We start from the raw sequence: 23,654 nt of genomic DNA on the forward strand, positions 1-23,654 counted from the left end.
GTTAAGGAAGAGCTTTGGAAATCAAGAAGATCAATGAATTTTAAAATTACGAGGACCCAACCAACATATGATTTAATGCAGAATGTTCTTTAAAAGACATAACAAATAAACAAATTAATTAATTAATAGGTAAGACAACTAGGCTACTATGAATCACAAATTGTGGAAAATGAACTCATATTTATAAAAACACATTTTTAATAAACTCAAAGCATGACTGTACATTTATGTTTTTTACTAATGGTGATGATGTGATTCTGAGATGTTTTATTACAATGTTTGGTCTGCAAAAAAAAAGGAAAGAAAGAAAGAAAAGTCCACAGTCTGTGATGATAAAGAAGATCAAAGAGCAAATAGCCTAGCCTACTTGGCTCACAAATAAAAGGAGGTCCAGCATCCTGAATTTGGGGAGTCCAGGTCATTCACATGAAGCTGATACAACCAAGCCACAAGGTAAGATTTGTCTCTACACCTCTAGGAATCAAACTCTGCTATTAATTGGATTTATGGTGGATTTATAGTGTGAATCTTCAAGTTTGTTTCCATTTTAGTCTACAGAGCTCTACCTGAGCCAGTTTTCTGTTGCTGTTTTCAATGTTATTTTCATCGTATTCCTAATATTTTGTTTTTTGTTGGCTTTCTCCCTTTAAGGTATCTTTGAGCTATCATATACAAATTAAAAGTATGAGGCCTATTTTTTATTGACATGACATTTATTCATTAGATTATGGAGAAATATGGCAGAAGTACGACACTGTCTAGAATTGGGGTTTTTTTTGCACAGATTGCAAAACTAGTTACTTGGCACCTCAGTATTGCCTAAGCCTGAAAAATTATGCAGCCAAAGTGATAAAATGTCATGAGCATAATGCTACAGGAGAATGAGTTCACTGATCATGTTAAGAGTCTTGTTAAACAATATTATCTGCAATGCAATTCTGACTTAAACTTTTTAAATCACAGATGGAGAAGTTCTTACTTCTGATGGTGCTGTTTGCAACATGTTATGCAGCACCTCAAGGTTTGTCAACCATTGTTGTTCAATCAAGTCTGTGATTACCCAATATATTGACACTAGTATTTGTGAGTGATTTGCTGCACTGTTTTTTTCTGTTTCATTCAAACACAGAATATATTGTTTGAGACAGTGTATGTGTAGTTATAAACCTTTTCTTGCTGTCTCTCCTGTCACTTGAACTCTGACTGGCCTGTCTGAGTTTGTTGGTTTGGTTTTCTCCCCTGTGCAGATCTCTCAGGCAAAGTGTTCGTCTTTCCTAAAGAGACCAGCACAGCTCATGTCAAACTACTGACATCATCATCATCATCATTCATCTCTGTGACAGCCTGCCTCAGGTAAACGTGGTATTATCAGTTAAGAATTGCAGAAAGGTCATATTATTCATTATGTTTTCGATGAAATGCTTCCCTACATCTCTCACCGTTGGCCGATCTGTACAGATTCTTCACAGATCTCAGCAGACAATATTCGCTCTTCTCTTTGGCTACTCCGTCCCACAGCAATGACTTTTTGATTATCAAAATAAACTCAAAGGATGTGATTGACATTTGGGCTCGGGACAGCATCACAAACTTCTTGGCTGTGTCCTTGGAACGTAACACCTGGCACTCCATGTGCGCCACCTGGACCTCCGACACCGGGGTGGCTCAGCTGTGGGTGGACGGCAAGCCGACCGTCAAAAGATTCATCCACTCCGGACGTCCCATCACCGGGCCTCCCATCACCATCCTCGGCCAAGAGCAGGACTCGTACGGCGGGGGTTTTGATGCTACCCAGTCTTTCATCGGCATGCTCTCTGATGTCCACATGTGGGACTATGTGCTCTCGCCCAGTGAGATCCAGCTCTACATGGATGACATGAACTTCACTCCAGGGAATATCTTCAACTGGAGAGCGCTGGAGTTTCAGATCACAGGGCAAATCCTGGTGGAAGAGAAGCAGGAAAGCAGAATACAGCAGTGACACATGTAAAACAGTCAATTAGTCACTGGTGGTCACCCTACTGGTTACAGCATGCATGTTAGCCAGTAGCCTATATACTATGTTGTGCACTCTTATGTTATGCAATAACTAAAATAAATAAATTGTCAAAAGTTCATGTTGTGTTTTTTCCACATATCATGGGAATCAAACTCCAGTCCATCTGCCCTCCCTGCATGTGGCTGGGCGATAATATCGTTTATCATCTTTCAGTGAAATCATATCGTGATGATATGATGATTTGGGGATATCTTGACACACAATTCTGCTGTTTAAATTTATGACAGCAAGCAAATTGTATTTAAAAGCTCTGGCAAAAATGAGGTATTAAACACTTTAAGGAATATTATTTAAAAAATTCAGTTTTGTTTGACATCACACCCAACATTACCATTTGGTTCAATGGGATGAACATTAATTTGATTAAGGTGATTTTGCATAAGTGAGCCATATCATGATATATATATACACACACACATATATATATATATATACATATATATATATATATAGATATTGAAAAGTCTGATTATCGTGATATTGATTTCAACAATATCACCCAGCCCTAGGCTGAAGCATCACAACCAGATGAACACATGTGCTAGCACATCCAAAGAATAAAGAGGTAGACAGATAATTTACATTTTACTGATCTACTTTGCAGAAGTACATCAAATATTTGTCTAAAACAGCCTTCTTCACAGCCAGGGGAAGAGATTATGGCTACATTCTATATGATTATAAATAGTCAGAGACAAGAAAGAAGGAAAGAAAGAAAAAGAGAGAAAGTACACACTCTGTGATGATGACAGATCAAAGAGCAAATAGCCTAACCTATTTGCCTCACAAATAAAAGGAGGTTTTGAATTTGGGGGTCCAGGTCATTCACACGCAGATGATACAACCAAGCCACAAGGTAAGATTTGTCTCTACACCTCTAAGAATCAAAACCTGCTATCAATCTAATTGGATTTATAGCGTGAATCTTCATGTTTGTTTCCATTTTAGTCTACAGAGGTCTACCTCAGCCACTTCTCTCATGCTTTTGTTATGTTAAAATGTTATTTCCATCTTATTCCTAATGTTTTGTTTTCTATTGGCTCTCTCCCTTTACGGTATCTTTGAAAAATTATGCAGCTAAAGTGATAAAATCTCATGACCATAATGCTACAGGAGAATGAGTTCACAGGTCATATTAAACAATATTATCTGCAATGCAATTGTGACTTAAAACTTCAATTTTTTTTTTAATCTCAGATGGAGAAGCTCTTACTTCTGATGGTGCTGTTTGCAACATGTTATGCAGCACCTCAAGGTTTGTCATTGTTCAATCAAGTCTGTGATTACCCAATATATTGAAACTAGTAGGCTATTTGTGAGTGATTTGCTGCACTGTTTTTTCTGTTTCATTCAAACACAGAATATATTGTTTGAGACAGTGTATGTGTAGTTACAAACCTTTTCTTGCCTTCTCTCCTGTCACTTGAACTCTGACTGGCCTGTCTGAGTTTGTTGGTTTGGTTTTCTCCCCTGTGCAGATCTCTCAGGCAAAGCGTTCGTCTTTCCTAAACAGACCAGCACAGCTCATGTCAAACTACTGACAAATAAAAGCAAATTCAACTCTGTGACAGCCTGCCTCAGGTAAACGTGGTATTATCAGTAAAGAATTGCAGAAAGGTCATATTGTTCATTATGTTTTTGATTAAATTCTTCCTTGCATCTCTCACCGTTGGCCGATCTGTTCAGATTCTTCACAGATCTCAGCAGACAATATTCGCTCTTCTCTTTGGCTACTCCGTCCCACAGCAATGACTTTTTGATTTTTAAAATAAACTCAAAAGATGAGATTGACGCATCTGTTCGGGGCAAGAACGCACGCTTCTTGGCCGTGTCCTTGGAACGGAACGCCTGGCACTCCATGTGCGCCACCTGGACCTCCGACACCGGGGTGGCTCAGCTGTGGGTGGACGGCAAGCCGACCGTCAAAAGATTCATCCACTCCGGACGTCCCATCACCGGGCGTCCCATCACCATCCTCGGCCAAGAGCAGGACTCTCACGGCGGGAAGTTCGATGCTCAACAGTCTTTCATCGGCATGATCTCTGAGGTCCACATGTGGGACTATGTGCTCTCGCCCAGTGAGATCCAGCTCTACATGAGCAGCGACCACTTCATTCCAGGGAATGTGTTCAACTGGAGAGAGCTGGAGTTTGAGATCAAAGGGTTAGTACTGGTGGAAGACGAGCACCGCTTAGAAATAAGCCCAATACCCATTAGGAGTGACACATGGCGGCTCTACTAGAGCATGCACTGTAGCCAACGTTGTGCACTCTTATGTTACGCAATAAATAATACAATACTGAAATGAGTAAATTGTCAAAAATGTGTTGTATTTTTTTCACACATCATGGGAATCACACTTACACATATCATTCAAAGCCAGTCAGTCTGATAAGCTTATTTTGTTTAAAACCCTGACAAAATGTAGCACATCCAAAGAATTAAGAGGAAGACAGAGAATTTGTATTTCACTGATCTACTTTGCAGCAGTGCATCAAATATTTGTCTAGAACAGTCTTCTTCACAGCCTGTCACACAATCACAAGGTCTTGCTCTTTATCCATTGGATGTGCTACCACATTTATCTGGAAAAGTATATTTTTGGTCTAAGCGCTCTACACTGGAAAGCCTTTAGTTGAAGGGCACTTTTTCTACCCCCTAGCATATCACAACCACTTATAAAACAGTCAGTTAGAAATCAATTTTCATGAATAAGGGTGCAAGAAACAAGATTTAGAAAATATGTTTAATCCTTTAAAATCAGAGACATTATGAAAAACATCACCACCACATAACTGAAACATGGCAGGAGGGACAGGCAGCACATATCGCATGAGAAGGCATTTCCGTGACTCCTATGTACATATACACATTTTATACACAGTAAAAATATAGTAATTGAAGCATAGACGGCAACCAGCAACATTGGCTCATAGGCCATGTGAAACATTCATATAGAAAAGCATGGGAGATCGTCAACCCAGAATCATTATGGAGAGAATATATCTATCATATCACAATCTAAACATGAAATATAAAAAAATGAAATTGTCAAACAATCCCCTTCCATAAGCAATGCACGCTATAAAGTTTCAGACATCCTTCTCTGTCAGTATACATTTTACGTACAATCATCTAAAAGGTACATATTACAACTGTATCATTTCAGCCTACAACAAGTTCATAATAGTATTAATAAATATGTTTCTTGGAACTGAAAGATGGCAGACTGTTGCTCGTATTGCATTAGTTCATATATATTGTAGTGTCTATGTTGAGAGTGCACCGCCCTTTGAGCACCAAACGATGATGTTTCTCTTGTGCCATGGTGTAGTAAATACCAACTGTGACAGAACTGGTCTGTGTCCAGCAATTACACAGTACCACCCATCAAAAACCAGGTAGTTCTGAAAACTGTAGATTTAAACAGGGTACATCAAAATCCAACTGTCACAAAATATCTGGACTTTTCTCATCAGAAAGTGTCTCTTGGAGTGTTTTCTTTGGTGGCTGTTTGTCTTTCAACCAACAGAATAGGACTTTAAATTGATCTCTTTTAAATAATAACCAATATCTAAATCTTCTGCATGAGATTCTGGAAATGAAGAATGTCAAATACATAATGCAAAGAAGGATAGGTTCTAAAAGCTACCACAATTGTAGTAAATCAACTATGAATTTAACAGGAATGTGGGGAAAAAACTTGAAATGTCTCAGGCCACAAAATAAACCAATTCTTTGATTAAGGGGGAAAAAAATCGTAATGGGGCTAAAAAAAAACCTACACACATGCAATTCCTGTCAGACATAAAATTATTCTGCAAGAAACATCCAGTTTAATAGATCCTTAAAACACAGGTCAGCCCAGTGTTATTACCATACACATCATATCAGTCCATGTGTATCTCATTTGCTTTGCATGTTGACTGTACTGGATCCTGAACAGCCTTTTGCGAGGTAAGAGCTTGCCTGTGTGTTTTGCTCTTCTCTTTGGTGCCATGGCTGGCTTATAATTCACAACAAAAGACTCAATCCTAAATCCTCAGTTGTGCCATCACACATTGATGAACATGAGTAATTTTCCATCCCTGGCAGTTTGCCTCCATTACATCTTTCTGTATTCACATCTCACATTTCCCCTTCTCCCTCTCCGGTGCATAGACCACATGTGCCTAACAAACATAAACAATCCTAATTCATTAGAAGAGATGCTGTATAAAATCTTACGGTCTGCTACAGTCACTTGGTGTGATTAAAATTTCTGCGTCAGAAATATCTCATGAGATAAAAAGCTTGCTGCCAGCCACCTCAGTGGCTTGTTTTAGTGCCCTAAACAATAAGATAAACAAAGAAAATAGACAAAAAACTGTTTATGTGAAAACAAATACATAATTTATATAAACAGCCATATAAAAGCTGCCAAAGCCTACATACAAACAATCCTATACAAATGGTTCATATCATACTTGGTCCTAGAGTGGATGTGACCATCATTTCTGTAACCAGCAGAAATGATTAATAAGAGACAACCGTCCTTAATGTATGTTGTCAAGAGAAAGTAAAAAATATGTTAAGCTGATGAACTACTGTGACACAACATTCATAGAGACATAAGCAAAAGGGATCACACTAGTGTAAGCATTAAAAACTGTGAAATCCTTTTCGACTTTTCGAACAACTGATTGGTTGTTCCATGATCAGTCAGACATACAATCGGCAGTTTGATGACTTCGGCTGTAGTGATATGGCAGGCTTCTGTGCGTGACAGAACATTAACGAGAACACACACTCGCCCACCTGTAAAAGTCTCAGTAATACAGCATCAGACGTTGGGAGAGAGACAAAAAGTGTAAAGGCACAGACATAAAGGACGAATGACAATAGGTGGACAAAATACTATTCTAATATCTTTATATCCAGACTTCATTTATCAGCATCTACTGGCCAGCAATGCTGTCAACAGCTCTGCTCTTTACTCATTCATACCTTGGCACACATGGTCACATCAGAGGGGGAGATTTCAGGGTTACATATGCTGTCCGCCATGTTGGTAAGACACATTTTATGAGAAGAACATTGTAATGTACATTCTACAGTGGCATTAGCTTGCAGGACCTTTGGAGCACCAGCATGGCTTCGAGCAGAATATTTAAAACTAAGTTTGAAACAATATTACGGTATGGGCCTGGTTCAACCCACCCCTCCTCCCTTTCAAAATGTGAACTCTGCACACTCTGTATTGTACATCCACAATCATTCAAAGAAATGCATACATGATTGTAGAGCCAACAGCAGCAAGTGTTGATTTGAACAATTCCTGTCGATAACGATGAGAACAATCAATAGCTCGGGGCGCTCCTGCTCATGAGGAGTGCTGAGGGAAGTGGATGTGTGATAAAAGGAACATTAGGGCGTGAGTCACAGAAAACTGAACCCACTTAGACTGTGCACATACACAGACCCACATGTTCACTCCTACAAATGCAGGCTATGCCCTTAATGTGCTTGTAAGTGTGTGTTCCTGCTGAACTGCTGTCTGTGCCCACTCACATCCCTTCGTGCTGCGAAAAGGGGGCAGGATGACTGACTCCACATCATAGATGAAGTAGCAAACTCCAAACTGATAATCCTGCTGCCATCACCATCCACTGGTGAAGGCAGGGCTTGTTTTATTCACAATATAATATACAACTAATGATTTCGTTATAATCATGTCATCACAGCAGACAGACATGTTGTGAATGTCAAACTCGGTGGTGATTGGTTGGGGATGGTAGGGGAGGGTTTTGTAACATCACAGGTCGCCCAAGCGCTGCCAGTGCAGGGTCATAAGCCTGTTTTTCAGCCGTTTATGAGGGACAGTGGGGCTTTGTGACAGGTGTGGACAAATAAGTGAGCTCAGTGACACCAGTAATGAACAGTTGGTTTTCAAGCAGCATACCCTGCATTGTTGGCTGGGAAAGCCTACAGCCTACCGCACACCGTCTTCTCCTTGATCCTCCCACCTCCGCTTTCCTCAGTGTCACAACCTCCGCTGCACCTCGCTCCTTCAACCAGCATAGATAGAGCCTCCCCTGCATATATGGGTGAGGAAACAACAGGGGAGGGAGAAGGTGGGTCCGCTGTGGATGCGTGACTTTCACTCTCTTTATCCTGACTTCTGCCCACCTCATCTCTTCCAGAACCGCCTTGTCTTTAGATGCCACTGGCTCCGCTTTTACTGTTGAAGATCAAACCAACATCAATGCCAAAATCATCAGGCTGAAACTGATAAAAGAAATACACCACTAACAATCAATTCTAAATGAATTAATTAATGGTTTTAGTAGTCAGGGTGTTTGTGTGTGTGCATGCGTTTTCTAAGAGAAGGGTCCGACTTACAAAACAGATGTTGGTCTCGGGGATGATGTCCGATAGCGACACTACGTCTTCATTTCCAGACAGGTTGCCCGAATTGTCCCCGATCGCCTCTGCCTCAATACTGGCACAGAGAAAGAGAGCACAGAAAATGAATGAGACACTGAATAACACAAGTGAGATAAAATGCATCCATGTTACAGTCTGATAGGGGCGTCATTGAAGGCCTATGGGCGCCCTCTCCATGTCATCAGTACCTGCGGGAAGCACCTTGGTCGTGGTCTGTGTACGCAGATTTGTGCACCTCCACCCCTACAGACCTACAGGGAAAGTAAATACAGGTCAGAAAACTAAAATACCTTGAGTGAGTGAGTGAGTGAGTGAGTGAGTGAGTGAGTGAGAGAGAGAGAGAGAGAGGGGGGGGGGGGGGGGGTGATGCCTTACCGTAAGGGAGGAGAGGAGGAGGCAAGTCCTGTGCTGCCTAGTGATGAGGTGGACAGGTTGGCCTCACAGTCAGCAGAGCCTCCCACCAGTGGAGGGGTCCTTGGCACCAGATCCGGTCTGCCCGACTGCATGCCTGACAACAAACAACCACAATAAGAAACCAAACTATTGCAGATTTCTAAATAAGTGTCTCCATTCTCAACACAGCTATGACAAAAACGGGAGTTGTTCAACAATGTTGCCAAAGCTCTACCTAGTGTTTTGATCATATTGCTTGTGCTGCCTCAGTTCTCCGCCTTTCTGTCTTACCGCTGTCTCCCTCTGAGTCTGTGCTTTTCAAATGGCTGTGGTAGACCAGTCTGGAGTCAACAGCTGACTGTCCTGCTGCGTGGGACAGAGGGGTAGGAGCTCCCAAGGTGGGAGCCCTCCTAAGCCCCCCCTGACCGCCACCACGACTCTTCTTAGATGGGGAAGGCTTTACTGAAGATGGAGGACAGGAAGGAGAGGGGAATGAAAGAGGAAATTAAATGATTAATAAAAGGCACCAAGACATCTCACCCCTGGATTTTAATAACCCCAGAAACCCTTGAGATATTTCATGCTGTGACAAACAATATTATGCATCAAGAAAACCTTAATTCATTGTTACACCCACACACACACACACGCAGACTTACATGGAATTTTCTTAAACGCTGTGTTACACATGAATTGCTGGAACCGTTCAGCATAGAAGCCAGGTCTGTGAACCGAGACAGTATCCTACAGAGAAAAGGCAACAGAGCAATTAGAATCTGACAGACCCTGAAGCATCTACATCTATATGTGTAACTACGTTTTCTGTTTTTTTTAATGGTTGTAGGGTTTAGATTTCATATTAACAAATATATATATCCATGAATGCTATTATATGATATACAGTAAAAATTCTGTACCAACAATACTTTTGTCAAAGCATGAGATAAACTTTGTAGTCATTTTGCTCACACGGATACTTTCTTTGGCTTTGTAGGACGGTGTAGTGTGTAGGCTCTTACCCCATCATGGACCAGGGCCTTCCAGGAGTGCTCTAACTTCTTGATAAATCTAAAAGATGAGAAAAAAAAGAGGCTATACTGCCTGTATATTCACTGTGATGAACATCAGCAAATGTGTAATGCATGCAGCTAGGTAAATCAAATACAGAACAAATAGTAGCTTGCTCAGGACTTGAGACTGCTCACATGAACCAGTTTGGCTGCTCAGTGTCACCAACCTGTAGGACTGTAGAATGTCAATGATGCCGATGTAGACCAGCATCCTCTCTCCTTTAGTATTGCGAGCTGGAATCCCCCCCATGCTGGAATGACGAGGACAGAACAACAGATCACTCAGTTGCTATTTGCAATGTACAGATTACACTGTGAACAAACAATTTCATTCAAACTCAGCTCTGCTGGTGGTCAGTTAAGTGACAAGACTCACTGGTCTTCTGATTCCAAGGCTCCTTTCCCTCGAGCTTCTCCTTGGATGGACTCCATGGCTGTGCAGTACAGACTTTTCTGGGCTTGTGGCCGGCGCTGATCTGGGGTCACTGCCCCCTCCGACCCCCCACTGTCCCCCGAATGCCCCCCACCGCGCTCCCGCTCTCGACTGGCCTGGTCCAGGTTGTGTATGCCCACCAACAGACTGTAATCCATGATCTTGAAACTCTGTAGGAGCTACACAACACATACAAGCACAATGAAGAGTTACTATAAACATCAGTAAGAGCAAACCTCCACAACAAATACATTAACACATGTGCACTTATGCATATGCCCAACCACAGTCTCATTAAAAGAATATTCATTTGGGAAACCTCAAATAACCATCCATGGGCCGTATGTGTGTAAGTGAAGTCATGTCCTTTAATCTTTTCAAACATTTTTTGGGGCATTATTGCTTTATTTGATGTTTGACGGTGACAGGAGGGATGGGAGAGAGAGAGTGGTGTGGCATGTGACAAAGGTCCAAGATTTGAACCCAGAGTTTAAGAAGTTTGATATACGTGCATATTTCAACGTGATGTATGAATGCGTCTTGTAAACCCATGTGGGCTGGGAACCTTGAGTGCATGACACACTAAAAATTAATTAATCAATGAAATACAGGTGTCTCTGTGACTCACCAGGCAGTCCCTCTGGATGGTCTTGCTGAGGGCATTGTAGTTGTCAGCTTCCAGCAGCAGGCCATCAGGCAAGTCCTGGATAAAGTCCAGGTCTTTGTGCGTCGGCACAGCCTTCTCCCTCTCCTTAGGCGAGGCTCGTCTCTTATAAGTGGAGCCCTTCAGGTCATATTTGAGGTGCATGGGGATGATCCGAGGCAGCAGATTGTTCATCACTACGATACGGATGTTCTTGCCGCCAGCCTGGACGCAGTACAGCCCGTAGAACTTGGGTAGCAGGGTCCGCTTGTTTTGGTTTAGATTCTGGAAAGGAGGAGGAGTAGGTAAGAAAGAGGTGACTTCTAGATGTAACATAGTTAAATTGGGGAGAAATTATTGGAGCTTCCATTCTATTCAGCCTCCTACTCTCACGATAATCACAGTTATAAAAATCATAATTACTCATACTGCACCCACTCCCCATTTCCATTCTGTCCCTCAGACTCACCATGAAGTATCCGGGCAAGAGTTTCTGGAGGAACTCTGCCTCTTTATGCTGAACAGTCTTGATGATGAACTCATCATCACTAGACACGTAGAAGAGGGAGCCACTGGCTCCGGAGTTAGACAGCTCGATCAGTGGCTCGTTACACAACGAATACTGCAAGAGGGAGTGGAGTTTGCATTAGTATACAATCCAAAGAGAACAGACATGTTGGCATAAGCTTAAATCTAACTTAACTAAATCTTTTTGCAGAGCAAAATAAATATTGGGACAGTAGCTAGAGCCACAATGAGAGCACTTCTTATAAACATGGATGTGCCTTTCGGTGTATGTACTGACCAGGTAGTCATCTGGCCGGATGCCAAATAGTTCTCTGAAGTAACGAAAGGCAATAGGAGCATAGGTCTTAAAACGAAAGTCACTGTAGTGATGAGCAGGAGTCAGGTTACTGCCTTCACTGAAAACAAATATGAGAGGGAGAGCGAGAGAGAGAAGCCAAGAAATTGAGTATTTGAAATCAAAAAATAAAACCACAGACAAACCCTGTTTGATCAACTCTGACTTCTATTACCAACCTGGGGAAGAAGATGCTTTCGACCACCACAAAGTCCTGCATAAGGACATCCCTCTCAGCCTTTTGGCTCAAGCTGCCAACTGTGTGAGTAATGCCCAACTGGATGGCACCTTTTAGGGCAGATGACGTGGTCTAGAGAGGACATAAGAGAGAAAGAGAGAACATGTAGTAACTGGAACAAACTAAATTTTAATGACGCCTCTGTAACTTCTTGTGTATTTTCACCCGTCATTCTTGAGTGACTAGTGAGGGGGATTCCAGACTAATTTTAGAATACAAACACCTAACACGTAGGCCTATGTATTGGTCCTTGGTCCTGAGTGTTGTGGGTGTCAACAAAATTGGTGTCACTGACCCCCACCCCGTTCTAACCTTTTTATAGGTGGTTTCTCCTGTGGTGGTCTCAACGCCTCGGTGTCCAATGGTCTTCTTCATACTCTGAGTCGTGCCTGAAGAGCCAGGCATCTGACGAGAGGGAAGGAGAGGGGGAAAAGGCAAAGAGGAATACAGAAAGATGGGTGAAGAGAGAGGGGGTTAGGGCAGGAAAGGGGTGAACAGAAACATAAGACAATGCACGCACACACAGACACACACAAACAACAAAGAACATGCTGTCTTTTGGCTAGATTGGGTAAACATCTTCACATGACAACCTCAAACTCTCTGAACCTGTTCTCCTTCCCTCCTCAGAGTTGACTGGGTCAACATTTACTTTACCTGGCCTGGGACTGTAATGTAAAGGTGTTGACATTTAACCGATGTAGGCTATTTTCTGATTGTCTTACCTCTGGAGAAGCCACTTTTCGGGTGCTGCTGGGCCCTAATGAGAGAGGGAGAGAAGTTAATTTGAGAAATGCAAAGTGTACATAGTACAATGACAAATCAAACATGGAAAAACACTAAAGTCTTCATTGTTAAGCAGCTGCTAGCTCTTGTTCAGACTCAACTTAATGAAACTCACGCCACTGTCAACCCATGCAGTCACTGTAAGCTTTAAGTTTAAAATGATTTTGAAGTCAGACCACTTTAGGGTGGCAGCTTTTAACATGGAAGAATTTGTTAGTGAATGTTTGAGAGCCCCTCTGCTGGTTAATTAGCAGGGCTATTTCCAGCCTTGGCTGGATGTCTATAAGAGCAATGATGAGCCTAGGCCTAAATGTGGCCACAGTTACTAACTGCTGCTCCCAATACCAGCTCTGTGTGAACTGGAACTACTGTTCCCCTGAGCTGGCTGCTCTAGATTTGCCTTGTCCCTAAGGACGTGTGTCCATCACCACCTCCTATCAAGAAAAACAGTGCAATTTAAGTTCTAGCTCTTTCGGTAATAGCCTACCATTATGTCTCACAATGACTTCGCTTTTATCATTCTCAGACTCCCTTAATCTAACTTTGTGTCTACATTGTTAGGTTCATTAAACCATTCAGCAAGCTCCACCGATCAGAGTAGTCACTAGTAGTCTTTTGTAGGGAGAGACATGTTAAGTTTGTGTCAACACCAAGGTTACATCTCTGGATGTAACCTTAAGATTCATCTATGACTTGATGACCAAAGATTAGAAGTTAGATAATACATTAAAAAGACATGGGCCACCTTGTGTCCTTACATAAACTTGCTGTTTAAACCTACTATCTCGCCCACTCTACAAGCACTTCTAGCCAGTTACCAATGGCAACATCTATTTCAGTGTGGGAGTGCCACAGGTCAATGTATACACAAGGATGTTGGGAAGCGTATACACCTATAGTGACAATCCAGTGTGTGATATTTCAGCTATGTCCAACAGAGAATGACATGCATCTTTTCTTGGTTAGCAAGGACACACTGCAATCCACCAGGAAACAATGAGCATCATTCTGCCCACATTCCTTCTCATTTTGGAAAAAAAGACACACTATAACGTCACTGCTCATGCAGTTTCTGCTCATACACACACAGACACATGGACACACACACACCCATGCTAGTACCTCGCTGCAATGCTCTCCTCCAGAACTGAGTCCTAATATCTGTGGAGCAGGACATGGTCAGCCTATATGGCTTGACCTAAATGGGCGATCAACACTAAACAAACTAAATGAATGCTTGTATCTATATACTTGCAGACACATTTCATAATCTTGTCATTTTGCCTCCAAAATGCGTGTATGACTAGATAATAACACACTTGGTGCAACAGATTTAGGGTAGGAATTGTGCCCAATTACTTAATAACATTGACTTTAGCTTGTTACTGACAGGCTTCACAACAATAGTCAAACCATCTGTCCCTCTCTGTATACTAAACAACTCCCTGTTCCAGCCTTGTTCACGTGTAGCCTGTTTGTTACCCTGCACAAGGCAATAACATGGGATATGCAAACTCAACATAATTTTCTGCCTATGAAGACTTGTTCTTGGCCCAATTAGCAAGGACAATATGCAAACCACCCTATGCCATTGTTGCTCAAATGTCTGAGTGAGTGTGTTTGACAGAATCTAAGACCCTGTATTTGTACAGTCTCAGGCTCTCAGCCATGTAGGAGCCACAAGAGAGCTTTGTAGCACTATTTTTATTCACTGATTCAAACTGAATGGCTGCTAAGGGAAAAGTGACTCCAGTAGTCACAGGAAAGCTGATAAGTGCGCGCAACCAAGGGATTAGGAAACTGCTACAGACTCCCTCCTATGTCCTGTCCTCAAAATAAAAACTGACCAAGAGCGTGCATGAGCTCCCCACTACCACAAGTATCTATGTAACAAATGACAACAAAACGAAACCCGTCCATGAACACTTCAACAAGAATCAGAGGGTATGGCTCATGAAAAATCAAAATTTCATCAGCTGTTTAGGGACATTAGCAGTCTAGGCCTGCTAATTAACTTGATAAAGCATGATAGTCGGTCGTCATTGGTTAACAGAAAGCAGGAGATCTGTAGTCAATGTTAGTTATGATTATTCATCACCGAAACTTCAGGAGAGGAATTACAGGGGTCTAGTTTTTGAAGTTACTTGTCTTGGTCGAAAATACATTTGAAAACTTTACCACTGCCCCTGTTAGAAACAGACTGGAGAGGAGGAGGAGGGGTGAACTGGGCGAGGAAGACAAGAGGACGCCTGAAAGCTGGTAGCTACCGTTAGCTTCCCATGGATGGACAGACGAATTTGAAACACCAGCCACCAAACATGTCCCATTCATTTAGTTAACAGAAGGACGATATTTACCAAACCACGAGAGAAACGTTACCCGGCGCCCTCAGTTTCCAGCTATCTCAATGTTAGTCATCATTGATGGACTGACGCCAAGTAACGTTAACGTTAACAAAATTGCCGGCTTGATAACGAAACACACCATTTTAGGCAACATGGCACCGGAATTCATTTCCCAAATGTATTGGTAGATAGTTCACTATTACTGGCGTTAGATAATTAACTTGAGCTAGCTGGTGGGGTTAAAAACAATACCAGCTAACGTTTGTTAACTAGCTAGCTAATGCTAGGTTAACTTGGTAGATTGAAAGCCTACCAGCTGAAGCTAGCTAGGTAACCGGGATCACGATAAAGCCGCAGTCACCACATCGCACCACTCGCATTGTTTCATACGGAGATTTGTTTGTATGTTTAACTTAAGAAGACAACAAAACAGTTACATTTACTAGCTAGCTACCTGTCGGGGCTGTTGATCCCGAGTCTGCTGTTCCAGCGGTCGCCATTACGGTTTTGACTGTTCACATCACAGACAGCGCGAGTGTTGAATTTTGATGCTCGTGTCTCAGCACCATCACCCCGCCTAGTGGACTAAAGTAGAAGTTACTCTAGATTTGAGGTAAAATCAAACATTATTTCACCCCGGCTTTATGAACTGCAGAAATGTATTTAATTTATATTTGCCCCTGGAAGATTTGCATCAGAATCATTGCAGATTTGGGCAAATGTTAATTCTTCATGCCAGGCACTCTGTGTTTGATTATTTTGTTTTTCACAAAGTAACAGTATCTAGGCCTTTCATCCAAAGTGAAACAGTAAACTACACAAAGGTACATTTTTGAAAATATAGTTTTATTTATTAGAACAGTTAAAGATCATGATCCTAACCATACAAAAGAATAAAACTGATCTTGCAGTTCCAAAGGAATCAGAAAAATGCAACATTCACAATCAAATATGAAAAGAGCAGCCTATAAAAATAAGTGGTACAGTGACAGACAACAGTCTGATTTACAAACGTAGCACTAAACAATCTTTTCCTTTCTTTATGAAAGTACTCTTGTTGTAATGGCAATGCTTCTTATGTACTTTCAGATGACTGCAAGTGATCCTGGCAGTAGTGAAGCTTAAAGTTGATCCACAGTACAAATATTGTTTTCATCTTACTGAGAGATAAGTGGGATTTGGGCAGGAAAAGCTGTTCCTCCTCAGTGATTAGAGGCGACCTCTATTTTAAGCATGCCATTTCTCTGATTGGCCCACGGCCATCAGGGTCAGCAGCAGAAAGCTTTAAGAGAGAGGGCACTTTTTCTTCTTCTGGCGTGATGCATTGGTTGCCTTGGAGATGGCATCCATGAGTATTTTGGAGAGGCATTGTGAAGAAGTTTGGGAAGAGATGCGGCAACACCGGCGGACAGCTGGGGAGGAAGGCTTCCTCGCTGAACACTGGCTCTCTGACATTTTCACAAGCTGGTTTCACAGAGAGAACAAGATCAAACAAATGACAAGTAACATGAGAAAACCTGTCTTGTGGGTTTACAGCTCCCATACTTTCATCACCTTCAATATTCTTTACTTTAAATGTTCCCAGCCATAAATATATAATATACAATATCAATCGTGTAACTTTGTCTTCTGTGGGCAGAAAAATGCATATTCCACTATGCAGTTCTCTAGATTTTGTGCTGCCATTTTAATCCTTTTAAACTCACCTTCTCCGTAATACATGAACTCTTCTGGTCTGGAGACAGAGGGCAGCACTGATTCACAAAGCTCTGGATAGGAAGGCCAACACTGAACCTGAAAACACAACCAGCTCGTCATTTAGTTTCTGACTTCACAGTAAACAGACTCAGTGTTTCTCAGTGAACATTGTACATATGGGTTTAGATCCTTGACAATGTTAATAACACAGAATGTAGATAAGTAGTGTGAGCATCAGTGAGTTCATTTTCTGCGACAAGAGAAAGACAGAATTGATAAAAAGAATGAATGGAAATAGAAAGGAAACAACAAATAAACTAGATAAACAGTAGTTTCTCAACCCAACATCTACGAAAGAGAGAACCTGAGAGAGTGAGAAAGGGAGAGGGAAGGAGACAGACAGACAAAGAGGTCTGAGGAGAGATGGAGAGAGAAAGTGTACTCTCTTACTTCTTCTTGATGATCTTGTGAGTATCACAGATTTGGCTGAGGGAGGGGTCCTGAGGGGTGGCAGCAGGGGCAGCCGATAAGTCCACATCGTAACCCGGGTGAGGAGCACTGGCTTGGAAACAGTCGTATCGCTCTTGACCCTCAGCCTTCTCACAACATGTGAAGTTCATCCTCCCCCCCTTCTCCTCCCCGCAGAACCTGTCCATCTCCTCACGCCACTAATAAGCAAAGGGGAAAGGCAGAGAGAGATTTGATTCCTCATTATTGTATTAAAAATGGCCAAATGAAGAAAGTATTGCATTAGCCTATGCATCTCACAACATCAAACATCTCATTTGATCCGTTTTCCAGTTCAGCAGATGCTCTCTATACCTTCCCATCAGCACAGGTGAAAACCTCCTGCTGCCTTTTGCAACACTGTTTGAATCCCCTTTCCACACGATTAATGGTCTTCGATTGACGAGCCAGCCAGCCGTAGCCTTTGCGCGGCAGGCACTTGAGATCGTAGCGGGGGCGGAGCTTGCGGTAGCGGCAGAGTGATTCAATGTCAGCTGCGGTGGGCCGTCCAGGAGGAAAGCTGATGTCGACGTTTTGGGGAGCAGATGGCAGTGGCTTCCTCTGCTTCTTTCCTCTGACGCTGTGTGGAGTCAACTCCGTCCTGCAAGTATGAGACATGAGATCAGAGTCAGACGTGACCTCGTTTCACCTCCAGAGCACTTTCGAAATGGAGAGAGTGGGGCTGATACTGTGAGGTCCCTTGTCAACCCTCCTCCACACCTATTCATCACTCTTTGTCTCTATTTCTTTTGGCTGAAGGCATGGCACTGGCTAAGTGTGCAGCATATTTTAAATTGTTAATAGAAACCAATTTCTGTTTTTGTCTTCTGCACACAAGTATAAATGTTAGAATATAATTTCTATCTGCTGTGAAAGTTTCATGCAGCTACCGAGTGGGCCTGAGAGGAACCAATTTACTCTACTGTTAGATTAATTGTATCTTTTTTTACTTCACTGTCCTTAGACACTTTGGCAGTATTGTTCTTATGACATGCCAATAAAGCATGTTGAATTTAATTGAATTGGAACCAGTACAGTCAGACGCCCTTTTTTCATGCATGGTCACACCGTATTATTACACTTAAATTTGTAGATTTTTTCATTGATTTTAAATATCATAATTTTGCTAAGAAGATTGATATGTAACATGTAAAAAAAGGTAACATCATTATTTCCATTAATGTTCTTTTTCTTTATTTCCCTCCATACCTCTGGCACGTGCTGGGGTCAAACAAGAAGTTGGGTGCAGAAGTAATTGCTGGCACTGGCACCTCCTCTGTGGGCAGGTAGTCGGGGTTCGGAGCGTCCCGCTGGAAGCAGTTCAGCCTGTCACTGCCGCTCTGTTTGCAGCAGTGGTAAACACGATCCTTCACCGCCGTGTCTTGCCGACAGAAGGACTCTACCGCCTGCGTCCACTGCAGTAGACACAGGAAAACAATAGAAACAGATTGGGTGTATCAATTATTGGGTGTGTATCAATTAAACTCTTATATACTAACGCAGGCCTGAGGTCATATTCTGAGTGAAAGACATACCCACATTTATTTTAGAGCATCTTAAGAAATTAAAATAAGACAAAAGTAACCAACAATGAAAAAATAAACAGGGTAAGAAAAAGGCGTTAACATGAACGTAATGCTGTTTTAACTGAAGAATTTAGTACAAGTCTCTTGCTTGCCCTCAAACAGCTTCACAGACAGGAAATCATGCCAAGGCCTGTCTGTTGTCTGCCGGGGTTTCATATCGTGGGCTTATCAAGTGGAAGCACCCGAGGCCTCCAGTTCTGTTCAAAGAATGTAAATACCATCATCGCTGCAATCCGAAGAATGTTTCATGCAGTATTTTATCTTTGGGCTGGTAAAAAATGTGTATAAGTATGACAATATGTTCAGCTCACTACACAACTGGTATGCGATACTGGTTATACGACGCTGCTGTCTCACAGTATCAGGAATGAAGCTGAAATTAATATAAAGTTACAAAATTTGACATTTACATGAAAGTCTATGAGAGAAACCTGTTTGTTTCTTCCTTAACATGAGGGATTAAGTGGATAGTGTTGAATATGTCTTGCTATTTAACATGAAATTGTGATATTGTTGCTGTATAATGATATGTTGAGTGATAATATTATGCTGCATCGCTGGTTGAGAGTGCAAGTGTCTTGAGTGAGAAGATACTGAAATAACCTGAGCAGAAACACCAACAACAAAGAAAAACAAATCGAATGAAACAGAACCAGGGCAAAAAGAAACAGGATATAAATTACACAATGCAAAAAAAACGAGCAAAATCAAAGACAGAAGCGGTCACTGGAACTCACCGCCTGTGTGGTACAGCACAGCATCTCTTCCTGTGTCCACGTCTGCTGCCCCTTGCAGCACACGCTGAACCCGGACTCGGCATTATTGACGGCTTCCGCCCTGCGTTTCAGCTGGCCAAAACCGGACTGGGGGAAATAGGTGTCCGAGTAGCGAGGGCGGCGGTCGCCGTGGACACAGATGGCCGGGAGGTTGGCATAGGTCGGCTGGCCGGGGGGGAACTGAACGCGATAGTCCAACATGGGAGGACCACCGAAAGAACGGGGCCCAAACATTGGTCGACCTTAAGAGGGAAGGGCGGGAAACGAAAACATTCAGCAGGTGGGACAGTGGAGAGAGGGCCTGAGCACGGTAGATGACAAATCAAGAGAGAGAGAGAGAAGAAAAAGATACACACGTCCTCTAGGTGTGAAATCTGTATCCATGGTGACATCAACCTGGGACAGACCTGGGTCGGCCGCTCTGGAGCCCCCTGACAGAATATAGGCAGTATTATCAACCAATACTTTGTTTTTTATGTTTTCTGTATGGCATTTCTGCTTTATTCTAAGCTTCAGTAGATAGAACGCACACCCAGTGAGGTGCAGGCGTGAGGCTTTTGTAACAATTCCACTCCAGAAAATTCAAGTCACACACTGCTCTTTTCTTTTCGTGTTTTATCTATTCCACCACACGTTTTCGGCTACATGGCCTTCGTCAGGGTGATGTAGCTGAAAACGGACAGGATATGGTGGCGTAAAGCAGGAGAGAGAGAGAGAGAGAGAGAGAGAGAGGACAGCATGCGACAAAAGGTCATGGGACAATTTGAAACAAAGCTGTCATGATTATTTGGTATGTATAGTAGCCCACTGAGCCAACAGGAAACGCTAAATCAAATATTTAAAAACAGCACCATGCCTCTCTCCCTCAGGGCTTTGGATGCCTATAGTTTTATAACTCATTGCTGTTCAGCTAGAGTTACAGGCACAAATCTGAGCAGGTGCAGTGACAAATGTTTAAAGTGCACACATATGGTCAGCTATGTATTAGTGTCAAAACAAATACAAAAGGTACGAAGGCAAACCCCACCTCTGGGATCGAGGAACTCTGTCAAGTCCACCTCTTTCTGCATAATATCAGGCTCTTGCTGATTCATCTCTGAAAGACACATAGGGATGTTTTTTCCAATTGTAAGGTTATTTTAAACCTATACATATATATCCACCTAAGCCATTTTGGCCAGCTATGTATTTGTGTCAAAACAGGGGTCATAATAAAAGGTAGTAAGACAAATGTTACCTATGGGATCGAGGAGATCGGTCAAGTCCATCTCTTTCTGCATGAGATCAGGCTCTGGCTGATTCATCTCTGAAACACACACATGGATTTTTTCCCCCCAATTATAAGGTTATTTAAAAAAAAATAATGTGACTTCACAAAGTACAGCACCAGACAGACAAGGAGAAACACACACATACACACACCTTGTAGGATTTTATCAATGTCAAAGGTCACCTCACGCTGCTCAATGATGGGCCCATCTGGAAATTTGTACACACAAAACCACACAAAGAGAGAGGGAGAGACAGGGAGAGAGACAGAAAAAGTTATGAAACTCACCATTTTTAATTTACAAATTCTACTGACAGACAACCAAGAATCTTCTTAGAATAGGCGAGTATTTTTGAAGTATTTTTTGATATAGGAATAGTGTCAGTACGTCGCCACAAGTAAACGTAGTACACGAACAAACATGGAGCCTGGCCTTCAGCCAAATAGCCAAACACAACAATTTCTGTGCTACTTACAAGCAAACAATAATCACAGAAAAAATAATAATACTAACCCTCGGATGCTGAACTCGCGAAAATCAAGACAAACGCACACGCGCAGACGAGAGCCCAAGACCAGCCCATTGCAAACGTGTTGATCGTGTCGGTGTCCGGTCTGTCTGTCCTGTCCTGTCCGTCCTCGCGACCGACTGGCCCTCTCTCGGCTTTGGGTTCCGCTAAATCCTGGCCGAGTGCGCAGAGCCGCCCAGGAAAACACGCCTGCGGGACGGCGCGGTCAGACGGCCCCGGTAATTGGTCCAGCAGAGGCTGCCGTGCTGTCTGTCTGTGGGCGGGAGAGGCGTGCGAGTGAAGCCCCGCGACCGGGCAAACCTTTTTTTTATGGTTGTTTTGTGATTTAAGAGTTGAGGCGGAGTGAGGAGCAGAGGAGAGGAGGGAGGGAGAAAGTTTTCCACCATGAGTCATCGGTGATCCGCTCAAATCTAGGCTGTCATTACATGGGAAAATACCAGTTACCCTCTCACATGGGTGTCTGGGCTCCTGTGTGGACATGAATTTAGTTTCATGTTTTCAGTCTGCGCAGTGGGAGGCGGCGTAACAGAGGGTGATGACAAGCAGCTTTAGGCTCGAAGTACTCAAAGTAATTAATACTCACCGTCATGTTATTAAGCTTGGTGAGTTTACTCACTAATTAGGCTATCACCATGTCATCACCGTGTACGAGACGGGTTTAGTGTTTACCAACACGCGGTTGAGCCAATCAGCCGTTCCTGCTGAAACACGTGACGAGTCAGGGCTGCAAAATAATTTGACTATAGGATTTTGTCAAATAGGTGATTGGCATTTCCTGTGTTATTAAGCAAAATAATAATAATTACAATAATAATAATTAACTATTTATATAGGCACTTTTCTCAGATTAATTTACAAAGTGCTTTATAGCCAAACAGTAAAATATTAAGTGAATACAGTCTTTCAAAATGACCAGTTTCATTTATTAAAGACTAATATCTGTGAACATTGTTGTATTGCTTGGTGTGCTTGCTTACGATTTCCATGTGTAAAATTTCATGTGCAACACATTGAAGAAATAAATATAAAAAACTATTCAACTAAAAAATCTTTGTTAATAGACACTACTGGTTATAGACTGAGTTGACTAATTGACTAAGAGAGGGCAACCCCACTGAAATCCTGACACTTTAATATGTCACATAGCTTGAGCATGGATTGAGTCTGTCCAACTGTTCAGAATAAATAAAGTTTGTTTGGGCTCAGACCCCCAAATGAGCTATATTTCACGTGCAGTCACAGTTGTGAACCAGAAAATGCACCAACATCTCCTGGAATTCACTTGAAGTAATGTGACTGGAGCCTTTTACAGCTTCCTGCTTTGATGTCTGTACCTGTCCCACAGTGTAATTATCAACAGCCTCTCTTGGATAGCATCAGCACTGTGGTGTGGGCAGGAGGATGGAGCTGTGTATTGGTGTGGCATCACAGATTACAACTAAGACTTTGTCTGTGTAGAGAAAAATGCTGTGAAATTTCACTAAAGCAAAATGATCTAAGTACAAGGAGACTGGGGAACCTGTGACTACAGAAGTTCATTGGTACTCCTCTGAATTGTACTTCTTTTTTATTTTGCTTTAACCAAAATAAGAAAAGAAGTAGGGAATTGCCTCTTCTGCAAATTGACGACTTCTCCAAGGACGTACTGTAGGAAAACCTAACAGCTGAAAATGGGTTGTATTCCCCTTCACCATGAATCATGATGGCTTACTTGGCTCAAGCAACGTGCCGCAGATTTGTGTGTTATTGTTTGTTCAACATGAGCGAGGTCTGAATGGCCTCTGGTAATCCTTGTAATCCCACATTGAGAGTGAGTCCAGGGTTAACAGTGCCTCAAGGATTTCGCTGTAAAAGGCTGACAGTGACCTCTACACAACCCCCCTCCCTTCCTCTTGGCCTCCCTCAGCTTCCCCACCTCCGCACCCTCCCACCCCCACCCCCACTCCTCCATATTAACTCCGTAACAGAGTGCAGTAAATCAGACTAGAGAACAGTACTCGCTGCCCGACTGGTGCTTTGTGTCAGATTAGAC

The 23,654-nt window shown here is 42.4% G+C and overlaps 4 protein-coding genes across 4 annotated transcripts; 2 read left to right on the top strand and 2 right to left on the bottom strand.

The window, feature by feature from the left end:
• The first annotated feature begins 963 nt into the window (after positions 1–963).
• LOC139914921 (serum amyloid P-component-like) lies at positions 964–1,981 on the top strand. Its single transcript, XM_071903359.1, has 3 exons — positions 964–1,021; positions 1,248–1,353; positions 1,459–1,981. Exons 1-3 carry the CDS (start codon positions 964–966, stop codon positions 1,979–1,981), a joined length of 687 nt encoding a protein of 228 aa, XP_071759460.1.
• A 1,275-nt stretch (positions 1,982–3,256) lies between these two features.
• Positions 3,257–4,301, top strand: LOC139914920 (C-reactive protein-like). The gene is made up of 3 exons (XM_071903358.2): positions 3,257–3,314; positions 3,538–3,640; positions 3,746–4,301. Exons 1-3 carry the CDS (start codon positions 3,257–3,259, stop codon positions 4,299–4,301), a joined length of 717 nt encoding a protein of 238 aa, XP_071759459.2.
• Positions 4,302–4,787: 486 nt separating this feature from the next.
• LOC139914893 (phosphatidylinositol 4-phosphate 5-kinase type-1 alpha-like) lies at positions 4,788–15,784 on the bottom strand. Its single transcript, XM_071903322.2, has 17 exons — positions 15,710–15,784; positions 12,850–12,884; positions 12,437–12,529; positions 12,066–12,196; positions 11,830–11,947; positions 11,494–11,646; positions 11,010–11,309; positions 10,325–10,560; positions 10,116–10,199; positions 9,898–9,946; positions 9,538–9,622; positions 9,170–9,340; positions 8,861–8,993; positions 8,674–8,736; positions 8,441–8,540; positions 8,065–8,279; positions 4,788–8,023 (listed from the first exon to the last, which is right to left on the bottom strand). Exons 1-16 carry the CDS (start codon positions 15,753–15,755, stop codon positions 8,277–8,279), a joined length of 1,800 nt encoding a protein of 599 aa, XP_071759423.2. The 5' UTR covers positions 15,756–15,784; the 3' UTR covers positions 4,788–8,023; positions 8,065–8,276.
• Positions 15,785–16,082: 298 nt separating this feature from the next.
• On the bottom strand, positions 16,083–21,918 carry ecm1b (extracellular matrix protein 1b). Its single transcript, XM_071903323.2, has 11 exons — positions 21,607–21,918; positions 21,245–21,301; positions 21,060–21,128; positions 20,850–20,918; positions 20,179–20,253; positions 19,784–20,064; positions 18,670–18,875; positions 17,776–18,061; positions 17,404–17,621; positions 16,962–17,049; positions 16,083–16,719 (listed from the first exon to the last, which is right to left on the bottom strand). The coding sequence occupies exons 1-11, from the start codon at positions 21,674–21,676 to the stop codon at positions 16,540–16,542; spliced, it is 1,599 nt and encodes a 532-aa protein (XP_071759424.1). The 5' UTR covers positions 21,677–21,918; the 3' UTR covers positions 16,083–16,539.
• Between the last annotated feature and the right edge of the window lie 1,736 nt (positions 21,919–23,654).

The sequence above is a fragment of the Centroberyx gerrardi genome, chromosome 12 (assembly GCF_048128805.1).
Source record: "Centroberyx gerrardi isolate f3 chromosome 12, fCenGer3.hap1.cur.20231027, whole genome shotgun sequence".
Classification (NCBI taxonomy): Eukaryota; Metazoa; Chordata; class Actinopteri; order Beryciformes; family Berycidae; genus Centroberyx; species Centroberyx gerrardi.

What these genes read in the sequence shown, in the direction of transcription:
- LOC139914921 (XM_071903359.1), top strand. Translation starts at nt 964, where the DNA reads ATGGAGAAGTTCTTACTTCTGATGGTGCTGTTTGCAACATGTTATGCA. An exon ending in ATGTTATGCAGCACCTCAAG is followed by an intron (nt 1,022 to 1,247) that starts GTTTGTCAACCA and finishes TCCCCTGTGCAG; the next exon opens with ATCTCTCAGGCAAAGTGTTC. An exon ending in TCTGTGACAGCCTGCCTCAG is followed by an intron (nt 1,354 to 1,458) that starts GTAAACGTGGTA and finishes CGATCTGTACAG; the next exon opens with ATTCTTCACAGATCTCAGCA.
- LOC139914920 (XM_071903358.2), top strand. Translation starts at nt 3,257, where the DNA reads ATGGAGAAGCTCTTACTTCTGATGGTGCTGTTTGCAACATGTTATGCA. An exon ending in ATGTTATGCAGCACCTCAAG is followed by an intron (nt 3,315 to 3,537) that starts GTTTGTCATTGT and finishes TCCCCTGTGCAG; the next exon opens with ATCTCTCAGGCAAAGCGTTC. An exon ending in TCTGTGACAGCCTGCCTCAG is followed by an intron (nt 3,641 to 3,745) that starts GTAAACGTGGTA and finishes CGATCTGTTCAG; the next exon opens with ATTCTTCACAGATCTCAGCA.
- LOC139914893 (XM_071903322.2), bottom strand. Translation starts at nt 15,755, where the DNA reads ATGGCGACCGCTGGAACAGCAGACTCGGGATCAACAGCCCCGACAG. An exon ending in TCCGGCCAGATGACTACCTG is followed by an intron (nt 11,647 to 11,829) that starts GTCAGTACATAC and finishes TCCCTCTTGCAG; the next exon opens with TATTCGTTGTGTAACGAGCC. An exon ending in AGACTCAGAGGGAGACAGCG is followed by an intron (nt 8,994 to 9,169) that starts GTAAGACAGAAA and finishes GTTTGTTGTCAG; the next exon opens with GCATGCAGTCGGGCAGACCG.
- ecm1b (XM_071903323.2), bottom strand. Translation starts at nt 21,676, where the DNA reads ATGGGCTGGTCTTGGGCTCTCGTCTGCGCGTGTGCGTTTGTCTTGATT. An exon ending in CATTGATAAAATCCTACAAG is followed by an intron (nt 21,129 to 21,244) that starts GTGTGTGTATGT and finishes TGTGTGTTTCAG; the next exon opens with AGATGAATCAGCCAGAGCCT. An exon ending in TGTGCTGTACCACACAGGCG is followed by an intron (nt 18,876 to 19,783) that starts GTGAGTTCCAGT and finishes TGTCTACTGCAG; the next exon opens with TGGACGCAGGCGGTAGAGTC.